Raw genomic sequence first — 14,323 nt, forward strand, 5'->3', positions numbered from 1 at the left:
AGTGCAACAAAAATCCAAACTCCAAAAAAAAAAAAATACTGTGCGGTACTTCCACACATTCCTGTGGACACATACGCACACATATTTTGACAGCAGCACATTTTTCCACTTGATTAGTACAGTTAATTACGTACCAGCGGCAATTTTCATGGTTTTCTGAATGTATTGACTTAATTTCTGGATCTGTTTTTGGTTCGTCTTCGTATAATCAGATCAGATCCCAGGGCTCAAACCTCACGAGAGCAGACATCTGCGGGGGGGAAATGGCTCTATTTAGGGATAATTTTCAAGTATTATTTTGTCACTATCATGAATTAAATATTTTGTTTTAGCTGGATTGCTGGTGCTCATTAAGCCCCGCACATTCGAGATAAAAATTACTGCTGGCTATATGAAAGTTTAATTCGGTTCATCTAGCTAATTGCTGTGTGATTGATTATATAATTACAGAGTATTTGTTCCTTGGCTGTTGTAGCTCTGCTTGTAATTCCCTGCCCACCGCGGTGATGCAGTGTGTTTCACAGCTGTCGATCCGTGGAGAGTAATGTAGTTATAGCTGTGTGTGCGTTGTAAAGTACATGGCCTGTGTGTTGCGGCTTTGTACTCTCCCCCCTGCCTTATTTTTTCTCTTGATATTTGTTCAGCGTCTCTGAGGTAACGCGGAGCAGAGAGATGCTCCAGTTTCTCTCTGTAGCCTTGAATTCAGCAAACAGCGACTGCTTGACATGTACACACTCCGTCTTAAAAAGAAGATGGATCTAGATCAGACCAGTATCAATTTTTAACTACGTCTCTCATTAGTAAAACATGAAATATGAGACCCCTGTAGACACATGAAGTTTCTGCTGATAGTCAGACTGCAGCCAGCACGTTGCCTTATCACAGCCTGAAACACTTTAATTGAAAATAAATGATAGAACAGATTTCTGATGGTGATGGCTGATTGATGTTTTTTGTATTAATAGGATGGCCAGGACGACATGTATCTAATCTTTAAATAGGAGAGGTTTTGCACCACAGCAGACGGCAAACTTAAACACCAACCTACTGTAGGTCGAAGCAGCCGCATCAAGTACGGTCAACAAAAGCAGGGAGATAACGAGGGAGAGAAATTCCCCTGACTCCCTTATAAAATTACTCAATTTGTGAGTTGTTGAGTTAGGAGAAACTTTATAAACTGTGTGAAGTGCTGTTTCTGGAAAGTTATGAATTATTTGTGCCTTTTTTGTAAATTTGACAGCACCCTCAGCACCCCTAGTTCCCGCATCCGTGGGTAAACGTACAGTTCTGCTGATGAAACTTCAGAATAAGCACTTTGATGAACGCCTGGCTGATGTTTGGCACAGACAATCCATCTTATCGATTCAAAATGGCACCAGGTGAAGAAATTAAATTACCCACTAACCTCTATGAGCAGACAGTTGTGGCTGAAATGCACCAGAAATGGAAATTCAAAGTGCTCGACTGCCACTGGACTTCAACTGAATTTCAAACATAGACGCTTATTATGTTTCAGGTCAGGCTGTGATTGGTTCGCACCACCGCAGCACCACAACAAATAAGAAACAAAGAGGACAGAGAGCGGTTTACCCTGCTGCGAACAATACTGAAAGTAGGGATGACGTGTTTTTGTCGGCTAACCTGGATGTTAGCATCGCCTGGTTTCCGTGTCAAAAAGCCTGTTGGGTTATTGAATTGGATTTTGGATTATTGTAGGCTCTGTGGTAAAAACAAGCCTATGATACATTTAGGTAGGCTATATGTGGACTATAAACAGAATACACTGCTGTTGCATGACTTCAACGTCACCACCACTGACTGATGTATTTTATGTCGTAGAACAAAACGTGAAAATCTCTTAAGCTTGTGTTTAACTACAGACCTGATTTCAAACATTTAACCAAAAAACATTAATGAGGCGATGGAACAAGAGATTCGTCAGTGTAAACATGCTAACTTACTTCCAGGTTTTAGGACTCATTCCTGCAGGGCTATATTGTGAAATGCTTTGCATTCTAACATGCTAAGCTAAAGTGGTAAACTTTATACCAGCTAAATATTAGCATGTTAGCATACTGATGTTAGTATTTTGCTCAAGCACTGCTATGCCAGTATAAAACCTCAGTAAGCTGTTAGCATGGCTGTAGACCGTTAGTCTTAACCACACGGTTATCGTTGCCAAACAAATACAGGATAATGATATTATCGCGATATCTCTAGAAACTATGAAAAAAGAAAGAGCCATCAGTCAAAATTATTTTTTACTTTTTTACGTGTTTTGTCTTGTTTTTGGCAAATGTATTACAATCAAAATACGAGTTCAGGGATGTGGAGAGGGAGCATGTGACGATTAGTTCATCGATACTGTATCTGCGTCTACATTCTCACCCCATTCTTTTCTTCTTCTCTTTCAAATCGGAAACAATCAGTCAGTCAGTGCATTGGCTTTCAGTCTGTACTATGTTTTAACTGCATATGCACGAAAAAGTGAGGTTCAGAAAGCCTCATTCAGCCAGTCTCATTACATCTCTGCACAAGAAAACTCTTCTCACGTCGGTGGTTGTGATGCAATCGCTCTCCCAGCTGACACTGGTGAGAAAAAGAAAGCAGAGAAGACTCGCTTCAACAATGCACACTATTCCTGGAAGTAATTATGGTTACCGACTTCAAAGCTGCAGCTCGGATTCAAACAAGAAAGAGGAGGTAGCGACTGAAGATTTTGTGCGGTCAGGGTTCAAACTTCCCCAGTAGACACTGTGGCATCCGTGGATTACAGTCGTCCAGATGTTATCGAGAACCAATACGTGTCCCTTCATCCCTGCGGGATCCTTTCATGAGACAAATCTACCCTCTCTGAGCTCCTGCGGGGACATTCATATTTGTGGGCAAGTGTTTTCATGAGCGAGTGATTAAGCAAATTCTCTCTGTATCTATTCTCCCTCCACAGCAGGGGGGTGCTATCAGCCTGACTGAGGGAGGCAAAATGGTGATAAACAGCCCAGATGAGGAAATAAGTGGATTTTAAGATGGATCGTCTCTGTGCAGCGCGATGGGACGTTTTGGGCAAATATTGATACTGTATGTGTGGAGAACAGGTGTGGTGGGGGCGTGAAAACACACACACGCGCACAAACACACTTATCACGCTGTACTTTGTGCTAATTGCTCTCACGTTACCTAGCTACTGTAGCCATGGCAACACATCTTGATCATTATAAAGGAGCTGTAGAAGAATTTCAGGCGAACTGCCGAGTGTCCGTATCAGCTTCTCAAGGAGACACGCTCTCACTTTTACCTGGGATTGCGTGTGTTGTTGTGGGATTCAGAAAAGGTGGAGGCTAGGAGGAGGCTGTGAAGTCCAAAGAAAGTACTGATAAAGCTGTCGGGGGTCACACTGCAGTACTTTCCTACAGTCCCTTCATATGAAACTCTGCTGTTTTCGTCACGTCTGTTTCAATTGTGTTTTTGTACGAGTCATGGCTGCCCTTCAAAACTCATTTTGTGTGTGTGATTAGCTGAGCGATCTGGCCATTAAAGTGAACCCCTGAAGTATTATGGCCCACCACTCAAATGAGTCAGCCATAAACAGTAAGTGGCTGATAAACTGGTGAAATGGAGCGCTCATTTGAAGCTGTTATGAAACAGCTGATGGCTCAAGGTCCATCAGGCCTGTAGGTCCACAGGTGCTTGTTGAACTTTGCTGCTGATATGCCCGTTCAGAGAAAACCCTCTTCAATAAAAACAAAATCAGTAACGCTTTGCATTAAGGTCCTTAAGCGTTAATTGATAGTTAAAGTGACTACGAGGAACAAAGAGGAACCACAAATATTATACAAACTCTTCTGGGAAGACTTCCCATAATGTTTGGGTAGATATTGCTAAACTAAGAAATATGTCCGCACACTGAATTTGCAAAGTCATGAATAATTTAAACCTGCAACAACAGTTTCTTTTCAGCCACTTGGTGATGCAACACTGACATTTCCAGAACATACTTTACCAACGACTCCCAAAACAACATGGCATAGCGGACCTTTGCTGTACCGTCACAGTTTGGTTAGGTTCAGGCTAACATTGCGGGATAAAATTAAAATGTTACCTATGTACGTTTTGTAATGTACATGATATAACTTCACTATGTTAGTGAGTTAAAATAACTCACCACTGCCTTTTGCTTTCACACTGGACGTGAACAGTGGTCTCTATGGGTGAAAGTCCTGTGCTTGTGTTTCCCACCCATCCACCCCCGACCTCCTCTCTACATGGACTTTGTCACTCTTTATACGACTTCCCCTGACTTCCTCCTTTGCTGCTGTAATAATTATTACAGCCACTAGAGATCGCTGCCTGACAAGAAACGTCATTTTGGATCGTAATAAACTGCTTTCACGGTCGACCTACAGTATGTTGTCATTTTTCATCACCTTTTAGGTTGATACAATGAACAGGTGATTATTTACACATCCAGCAGTAGCAGAGCAACATTATTATTAATTTGAAGTCTGGTTTCAGTCCACCTGATGGCCAATAGTTTCTGTCTTTTAGCTCCTCTTTTGGTCTTCACCAGCTCCTGAGGGAAATACTGTGTCTGTCTGCTGTTTGATGCTGAGCAGGGCGTGTCCAGTGAGTTTTTAGACCCTTTTCGCTGAGAACAGCTTCCTACAACAGTAAAGTTTTGGGCTGGACAGTTGAACAATGAACTGAAACACAGGTAAGATGAGGGGAGTTGCAGATTCAGGCGATAAAGCTGCTTTGAGGCCTCTTGCTCCACTTGTAACCAACTGGGACTGAATGTGCACATAATGTACCTTCTTTGCAGGCACTTGCTCTTATTACCGAGGTCCAAGACTGATGTTGGTCAATAAGGTCTGGCTCCCAGTCAGTGTTTGAGTTTGTCCCAGAGGTGTTGGATGGAGTTGAGTTCAGGGCTCTGTGCAGGCCGGTCGTGTTCTTCCACAACAAACAGGCACAACAATTTCCTCAATAACCCAGACTGTTTCTTAAAAGTTGAATGATTTCCCTCAAGCCCAAACTGTAAAAAAACAGAACCAGTCCAGAAGTACACCAAACATAATATATATATTGAAAAGGTGACAGAAAACATAACTTTCACACTGCAGCCTTCACCAAATAACTGACCAGCAAAACACACCTTGCACATACAGCGTTTCAGCTTCTTTCCTGAGCAGATTCAGGCGATACACACTGGAGCCCCTTATAACTCATGCTATTGATCGCTTTACAGCTTTATTTGAAGGATAACATACTGCTCAATCATGTCCAGGCTACAAACAAGACTGTTTTTCTGAGCTCTTAAAAAGTTGGCAGGGTATGTTTTTATATAACAACAGAGTTGTGGAGAAAATCATTACACTGCATCGCTTTTTGTAATAATGCCCACTGTTTATCACCACCCACTTACTTTTTAATATCAGCTTACCACATACACCTTCTGCAGGCTGCAGAGTAACTCATCTCAGCCTCAGCATGAAGTGATATAAAGAAGCTAGCAGGCAACTTTGTCACAATTATTAATCTGGAGAATTTCTCTTTTCACTCTCTCAGAGGTCAGAGGGCAGCTTCGGATCTGCTGGGCTGGATTTACTGTAATGACTTGCTCAAGGACACTTCTGCCAGCCTTCCTATCTATTAAAAGTTTGTCTCATTAATCACCAACTCTGTAGCCCAAATGAACACTCTCTAACGCCTGGAACACTTTAGCACAACAAGAGCAAACACCATATAAGTGATGTTACGGATTATACGGCTTCATTTTATTTGATGCGTCCATGAGTGATAATTTTCAGGACATTGATAATGTGTTTTTTTATTCAAAGTAAAGCTTAAACGTATAAGTAAGTAAGTTATGAGTAAGAACCAACTGTCAAATTCATAATTTGATCAAATAGGGTGCTGCATTTCACCAGAGTTAGCGCTAAATGCTGCGAACATTAGCTACCACTAGCAAGTTAACTCAGGCAGCAATGGAGCTGGTGGTCCGGACTGTGAGCTGCTTACACCCCTAGCATGGGAGCTTTGGACCAAGCCAGGCCAGATCTAGTTGGTTGGCATACTAACTTCATTAGATTCCTCTTAACTTTAGTTAATTTTTGAATGTTTTCAACCCAAAGTATTACGTATTGCACCTTTAATGAAAGCTACAGCTCAGAGGCAGGGTGCATTAAATCTGTCGGTTGCATCATCAGGCTATGAACATTTACTTTCCTGTCAAGATGCTGTAAAAATCGTCAATAAAAACGTGACGCCACGTCACCATCAACGTCTTCGTTAATGGTCAGAGGATGTCAGGTGTGCAGATAAACAAGCTCCTGGGAAAAAAAAAAACAGCATTGTTCAGTGAGCTCGATCTTGCACACTCAGTGTTTTAGCAGCAGCTGAACTCAATAAAAGACTTTCAGCCGGAGTTATGAAAAAAGGACATTTGTACCAAGCTGAGTCAGCCATTTGTGTATGTCAAACCTTTTTCACTTCTATTATTAATGTGATACCAGTGTGGAGACTGAGATGTAACACAGTGGTCACGGGTTCAGTGTTCTCTGATACTGTAAATTAAATCATCCATTTGCTGAGTTTCATGTTTAAGTTACGATGCTCCACATTTATAAACCCACAGCTGAGATTATCTCCCTTCATGATCTCATGCAGTTTCTTTCATTGTGTGTGTGTGTGTGTGGCATGTTCCCAGAAACAGACTCATCCAGCCCCTCCACCAGATTAAAATGATGATGCCAACAACTTAAGTAGCATCACTGTTTCCCCCCATCCGGCCGTATTGATCCGCCTTCCTCGGGGCAGCTATTCCAAATTAGCAAATAGATCACAGCACCTTGTGAAGCAATTAATTTAGCCTCGGAGGATTTCTTCGTTCTGTTTGTTGCTCCGTGTGGGAATATAGATAAAGGGACTAATGTGGGTTATTATCAGCTGCTTAGGAGAAATTGATTCACATGGTTTGCCAGAGCCCAGGGCAGATGAGCTGTTAGGTGCCGGAGAATAATAAGCAACATCTTGCAGGAAGATAGGCCTTAATACATGAATACTAATGGCACCGCAGAGAACGTGACATACAGTGAATAGTTCTGCCACCAAGTTAGAAGTTATGGTTGTGAGATAAACCACATTTTTAAAGACTCAGGGTAAAGTTCAGAAAACCTCCACTGTCCTGAAAAGAGGCCTATCATATACCATTGCACATATGATATCTCTAAAGGGTGATGTCTTCAAATTACTGCCACAAAATCTTTATTAAGTCAGTGTGCAGTGATATAAAATGGACAAAAGCAGCAAACCTTCACCGTTGACGTGCGAATGGTGATGTTAAACTGGACTGCATCACACTGAGAGGTATTTAAACTGATTTGTCCGCCCCTTTTACAAACACGAGGGTGGAAACACATTTCTATATGATGCAGTCCATTGAATTTGTGGCAGAGCTGTTGCACTGGGTTGCATCAGGTGGTATGGGTGTACCTAATAAAGCGGCAATGGAGTGTTTAAAGCAAGACGACACAGCACAGGAGATATCATGTGCTAATGAATTAAAAGAAATGTTGCATTTCTTGTTATTGGGATAAGTGTGCCACGGTGTTTGGGCTACAGACTTCAGGTCGTACTGTTCTGCCCTTTCATCGGACCTGTTGTGTTGTTCGAGCACACTCTGTACAGCCTGGATGGAGACTGTTGGGGTGCAAAAGAAACCCGGACTGACAGATGAAAAAGGTCACGAGCTGGACTCTTAATTCCTCCTCCAACCCAGACGAGCACACGCTGCTGCCCCGAGGTTGATAAACTCAATCCCTGGTGGAGATAAGAGCAGCAGACTGTGTACGGTGGCCTGCTGGGACTGTTGGGACTGCTGTTCTTCACAGCAGAGAGAAAGTTTGATAGAGGCGTCGCGAGTAAGAAAAAAAGAAAAGAAGCCTGAGAGAGATTAGCACTAATGAGCTGTGACTCGGTCGTGGAGAGCGGACTGTTAATGACGCAGCCTCTCACTGCTTCTCTCTCTCACACGCTCACATGTACATTCACATGCACGTCTCCATGCACCAGGGGGATTTGGTACCAGCATCATTATCATCCTTCTGTTCACCCTCTCTGTTGTTTTTCTCTGTCTTTTTATTAAAACTCTTATCCGAACGCATTTAAATCGGACGGCTGGAGCTGCAGATACCTGAGGTTGTTTCAGGGAATTTGGCAAAAAATAAAGAGGCTGCGGGATTATAGACGTTGTTAAAGCCTAAGAAGGCTCCGAAAGCCGAGCAAAAGGCAACACGGTGTCAGGCAGTAAGCTCCGTAAGCTAGGCTTTGTCCTCTTTCACCTTCAGCATCTATACCAGAATGTTTTCCTCCAAATATGATCAATTATTGATGGGGGAAACCAGCATGAAGGAGGCTGTCAGGGTGTGTTTTTTTCATTGCCGCATGACGAGGGAAACCATGTTTTTGCGTGTGCGTGTGCAGGTGTGAGCACAGCCATACTGTAGAGGGAAAATGGAGCGAGAGAGGGAAAGATGCAGCCCTGTGACAATTTTAAACAAGAGTCAGAATGTGTTAAAATACAAGGACAGAGCTGAGGAAAAAGGAAGCTGAGTCAGAGAGCCGTAAAAGAAGTTGCTGAGGTGCATAAAAGAGGGAAATGATCACTGAGAGTCTGAACTATTTTCCACACCGTCTTCTCCTGCAGGATGCTCTCTGAGCCCATTTAAAATGAGGCTGAATCCGAGCTTGACATTGTGGGCTGTCATTGTGAAAAAGTGACAGAGAAAAGGTGCTGAGACAGTGTCGAGGACAGCTGGTGAAAAACACACTTAGATAATAATGTTTTGTTCCCTTTCTCTCTCTGACTCCTCCTGTTTTTATTTATTTTCTCCGTTATTTCAGTTTTTCACAGACCCGTGTGCCAGCAGCCCCTGTCTCCATGGAAACTGCAGCCGGAGCGAGAGTGGGGAGGAGAGGGAGCCGGCCTACACCTGCGAGTGCACCGAAGGCTACGAGGGGGAGAGGTGCGATCAGATCCTATTGGACCTGCCGGCTGCAGACTGGGACCCCTCCACCCCCTCTGCTCCCGAGCTGGCCACCCCCGTCGCCTCCACCACCACGGCCGCCACTCAGCCACCGCCGCAGCCAACCACCATCCCCTCCACCACGCCGGCACCTCCCACCCTGCGGCCATGGCAACCCAAACCTGACCAGAGGCTGCTGGTGGTGCCGTGGGAGTCAGACAGGGTGAGATAAGTCCCACAGTGAATTTAAGCTCCTGTGGGTTTATCTCTGAAATGTATAAAGTCCTTACACGTGTTGTGTGTGTGTGTGTGTGTGTGTGTGTGTGTGTGTGCTTCAGGTGACGGAGGGTCTGCACTGTGTGAGTCCTGAGCTGTGTGAGCTGACATCAGGAACTCTGACTCTGTCTCTGGAGGTGCCTGAAGAGACGACTGTAAAGTAAGAGGAACATTAAGTACCTTTTATGACTGACTGCCGTCCCCTTGAAGCACGGCTGGATTAACCAGCCAGGGGCCAAAATTTAGCTGTAGGCTCCCATTAATGCCCAGTTTCTCTCGCTCTCTTTACATTTTATCTGCCCTGTTGCCTTTAAGTGCCCATCGGTTGCAGTTTTCATGGCAGACTACAGATGGCAGCTCCATTACATTTTGGATTTAAGGAGCCAGAAACCAACCAAAGCTACTAAATTCAACGAGGAATAAACACTATGTACGCATGTTAACAGCTACAGATACAACAGATACAGATATCAAACCTTCTTTCTTTCTTTCTTTCTTTCTTTCTGTCTCTAAATTACAATTAATAGAAGTATAATCGACAAATAAGGGGTGAATTCTCAATACTTATGCTAGCAGTATATATAAAGTAGTAGAAATTAGCTCGACCTTTGTCGCACATGAATGCATCAGTAATTATATTTCCACGTTGTTATATTAATTACCACTGCGGTTAGTTCCATTGCAACCCAGAGTTATGCCGAAAAACAAAAGAAAATCATTACAAAGTGAATGTTTGATACTTAAAGGTAAGGTACTTCACTATTCTCTACAGTAAATGGTCGACTCACACGGGCGTTTTCACTTGTGCCCGATTGGCGCACGTCTCTGGACTGTGTGGGTGTGTACAGACAGCGCTTGATGGACATATCTCATTAGTTTTCTTAAACTTTGTTACACCTTTATCATTTCTTTTATTATGCGGAAAAGCTCCAACCTGAGCAGAGCTGTAATCAGCCAGAAGAAGTGAAAACACCTGTGTGGGTGTGCGGTGCCTTTTAAAGAAAAAAAGCAAATGAAAATCTCTGGTTTTCCACCTCCAGCGGATTAAGTCCTTACCTCTGTTATGTTGTGTTGAATGTCAACACTTCTGTGGTTCTTTCACCAAGTGGGAGATATATCTCAGCTGTCAGAAACTCCTGATATCTCCTCGACTCTGAATGGACCCGTTGACAGAGCACAGGTGGGAGTGATAACATTAATGATGGCTGCATTCCATTTAGGTGAGCTGGTTCCAGGGCTCTGGTATTGTGCATGCTCGCTCACTGACATAGCTTACTGGGACACTTAATAGACTGGAGCCATCGTTAAGGTTATTTTCCAGCTCAGCTGCTTTAATTACAGTCTGACCCATATAATGTGAATGCAGGGTTACCTTTGTGATACAGAGGTGCGCACAGGATGTGGTTACAGGTGAAACAGACGTGAAACTTTCAACCAGAAGTGGTCAGCGATACATTGGTGTTCAGCTTGGTGTTAATTAAGGACACAAACAGGCAGAATCTAACCCGAAAACTGCTTTAATTAATCAAATTCCGCCTGCTTTTTGGATCCCGATCAACAAGAATAACAACAAAGCATGCTGCACAGAATAAAGTCTACATAATCAACACGAAGAAGAAGAAAACAACTAAAAAATCTTCTTTGCACAGCATTTTATTTGCATACTTTACATGCAGCAACTTTTCTAAGCAACACAACACAGCTTGTGGCTTTTGTAACTAATAACCCTACATTTGAATGACCCACCTCTGGGACCTGAGACTCCGTATCACCTGTAGTACACCACTCCAGGTGTATCCCATCTTCTCAGAGCGTGTTTACCCGTAAACAATAGCTCGGTAAATAAAGGTCAATGAATAATGCAGAAGCAGTGGTCAAGGTGATCGCGTGGCCTCCTCGACGTTGCCCCTCATTGTGGATGGTAGGCACGACTCAGGGCCCTGATCACGACCGCAGACTGGGAGCTGCGAGTTAATCAACCGCCGCTGCTTTGTTTTCTTACTGTATAATTACATGCGACACCTGAACGCACGCAGTGAAGGACACTTAGATCAGAGACGCACATGCAACACTTGGAAATTAAGCCAACAGTGACGTCGCTTTCGAGAGGCTGATGACAATGTAATGAAGATCTGGTGTCTCAAAGAGGCTGAAGAGAGAGAGAGAGGTCGTCATATCCCTGTAGGTACTCTGTGCAAACAATTACACATGCAAGCGTTTTATGTAACAATATCAACAACACTGACGCAGAGTTTTACTCATGAGAATATAAACTGTTTTACATAATAGCCTCATTAATATAATTGCTTTGTAACAATAACGAATTAAGTTCTGTATTGACCGGCCACTAAATCAACTTTAATAAATATGACAAATGAGATGACAACAAAATGAAATTATGGGAAGCTTCTGCTTCTACTAACACATTTAAAAAATAATCGTCATTATAGATCACTCCCCTTTGATATATCAAATGCACATTTCAGCCTGAAGAAGAAGTATATTCCCCTGGTATCTGAGCTCCTCTTGTCGTCCCTCGGGCTGAGCCCAGACACCCTGCAAAGGAAAACTCATTTCAGCTGCTGCTCGCCTGTCCACCATCTTATTATTCCGCTCGTAGCCTCACCTTCAAGCTCAGCTCCCTCTTAACCTCAAAATTTGGGGCCGATCCACCTGCGACGCTCCAACTTGCCCTCGACCTAAAATATATCCTCTTATGTCCTGAGCTGTGCCGGGCCAGACTTTTCTGAGGGCTGAAGTTAGCTGAAGTACGGAGCGACGTAGGTTTTCTCTTTTATAGCTCTAAATTGTCATTGTTTGAAAACATCTTGAGTATTTGCTTTGATTAAGATGCATGAAAAACAGGCGTGTAGGGCAAGTTTGGTGCCGATATTTCATTTTCCAAATGAAACAGTTTGTGGTTAACGCTCCTTTGTGTTTCCACTTTAATTTAACACACATAATGGGTCATTTTAATATCATTTTTCACCACTGTTTCTCCTTGTATGAAAAGTACTGTCGAGGTAATGGAAATTATATTAGTTCTCATCAGTTAAAAGAGATGCACAAAGGCAAAAGCTGAGAGGATAATCACCGATTTGTAATTTGTGTTTGTTAATATGAGAATGATTATTTCAGGTGTGGGAGTGAGGTTAGAGAGGGGCTTAGAAGCATTTTACCGGTGAGGAGCCTCATTGAAACAGCGCCTCTCTTACAGCACTGGGTTTTATTCTGCTCTCTTTCAAGAGGACTTCTCTCATTGTGGCTGCTCAGCTCCTCTTCAGCAGGCTGGCAGTGGTCGGAGCTCAGTGTTTCTGGCAGATGCAGTCATGAGCCTAATCACCATCATCCTTTTGTACATTCTTTGTTTAACATCAGCCTCAACAGTGATTTATTTGTTATATGTGATCTTTCTTTACTTAGACGTATCCAGTATTAGCCATATAAGAGGTATTATTTTATATAATATCAGAATATTTGCCATCGTAAACACCCTTCACCATTCCTTTGACGACCTGAGGGTTGGCACTAGAAAGAAGCTCACGCAGTGGCCAGAACAGAAAGGTTTCATCCCATGGGGAGCATGAATTTGAGCAAATCTCATGGCTATCTGGCCAATCCATTGAATACATTTTGGAAATGTAAGTTTCTGCAAACCACAGATATGTTGAAACTTTATATTTTCTTTATGCTGTAACTTTATTGCCAATATGATGGTTCCCAAAACGTTTGTTACATATTTGTAATGTAAAAAAAGTCGACGTTGACTTTTGCTTTCACATGGGGTTCAATCAGTGCTCGTCCATCCCGACCTCACCCATACGATGGCTCTGTCGCTCTGTCGTCACCTGACTTCCTCCTTTGCTCCTTTCATAACCGTTACGCCTCACAATAAACCTAAATATGGGATGTGTTGAGCTGCATGTACAGACGACCTGTGCAGCTGCTTTCTGATGAGGACTGTCATTGCAGTCCATGTTTCTCCAAGGGATGTATATTGGTGTAAAGTTAACCTTGCATTAAAAATTGAAAGGTACAATATCAATACAAAGTGAGTCACACTGAAGTATCAAGTGCTCATTCATACTTGTTTTGTGCGCTCTCTCACTTCTATTCGTCTCTGTCTGAGTTGAGCGTTTTCCTCACTTTGATACAAATCGTCTGAGGTCCAGATGAAAGATAGACCTCGACCTCGCTGGCTGTATTTCTGTTCAACATCACTCCTGCTGAGTCGGACCAGTGGCAGCCATTACTCACAACCTGGCTAACCAACAGGAAGAGAGTCCTTTAATCATTAGCCCTGGGTTCAGACACAGGACAAAGGGTCCGTCAGACCACCATGAATGGAGAATGGAGGGTGATATTTTATTAAGCTTCTTACTTAGAATAAAATAAGGATTAGAAGAAGTAGAGAATATATAGAGGATTAGTTCGTTCATCTTATCTTTAATGCTGGTTTAAAATGTCTTGCAAGATGAATAAAATGTTCGCTGGATGTAGGAAATAATAAGGGCGCAGAGTGTGAATTGAGCTCTCATATTTTGTGAATTCAATATATATCTGCGGGTACCATCCATTATTTAAACCGAATAATACAAACCTGCAGTACAAAAGCTGAGAGAGCAGCTGAGACTTGTCACCAATTAAAAAGGGATCACGGCAATCAGTAGAAGCTCGTGGTCTGGGCCCACAATAATCAGATTCTCTTTATGATTCTTCCTCCCGCTCTATCCACTCATCCACCATCCTTTCCTCCCCTGCTTTGTCTCTCCAACTAGGCTGGTGGTGAACGCCAGTGGAGCTCCTGTGCTGTGGCGCGTGAATGAAGAGGGTTTCCTCCGTTCCTCCATTGTGAACGGCACTACAATGTATTTCCTGCAGGCCCCCGATGGACTGGTGGTGCCAGATCACTTGCTGCCCATGGGACAGAACTACTTCCTCAGTAAGACGCCTCCAATGTTTTAATGTATGTAACCATATGGACCAGTTTTCAACAACTATATTCATATCGGGTCTACTTTCTC

At 43.0% G+C, this 14,323-nt stretch overlaps 1 protein-coding gene across 1 annotated transcript in view; it reads left to right on the forward strand.

Moving 5' to 3' along the window:
- The window catches only part of dner (delta/notch-like EGF repeat containing), a 54,349-nt gene that overhangs the window by 20,478 nt on the left and 19,548 nt on the right, over positions 1-14,323 (forward strand). The window contains 3 exon segments of the mRNA XM_084352176.1: positions 8,902-9,246; positions 9,362-9,459; positions 14,078-14,241. Coding sequence (XP_084208302.1) covers positions 8,902-9,246; positions 9,362-9,459; positions 14,078-14,241 — 607 coding nt within the window.

This window comes from Pagrus pagrus, assembly GCF_965226575.1.
Source record: "Pagrus pagrus genome assembly, chromosome: 4".
Lineage (NCBI taxonomy): Eukaryota > Metazoa > Chordata > Actinopteri > Spariformes > Sparidae > Pagrus > Pagrus pagrus.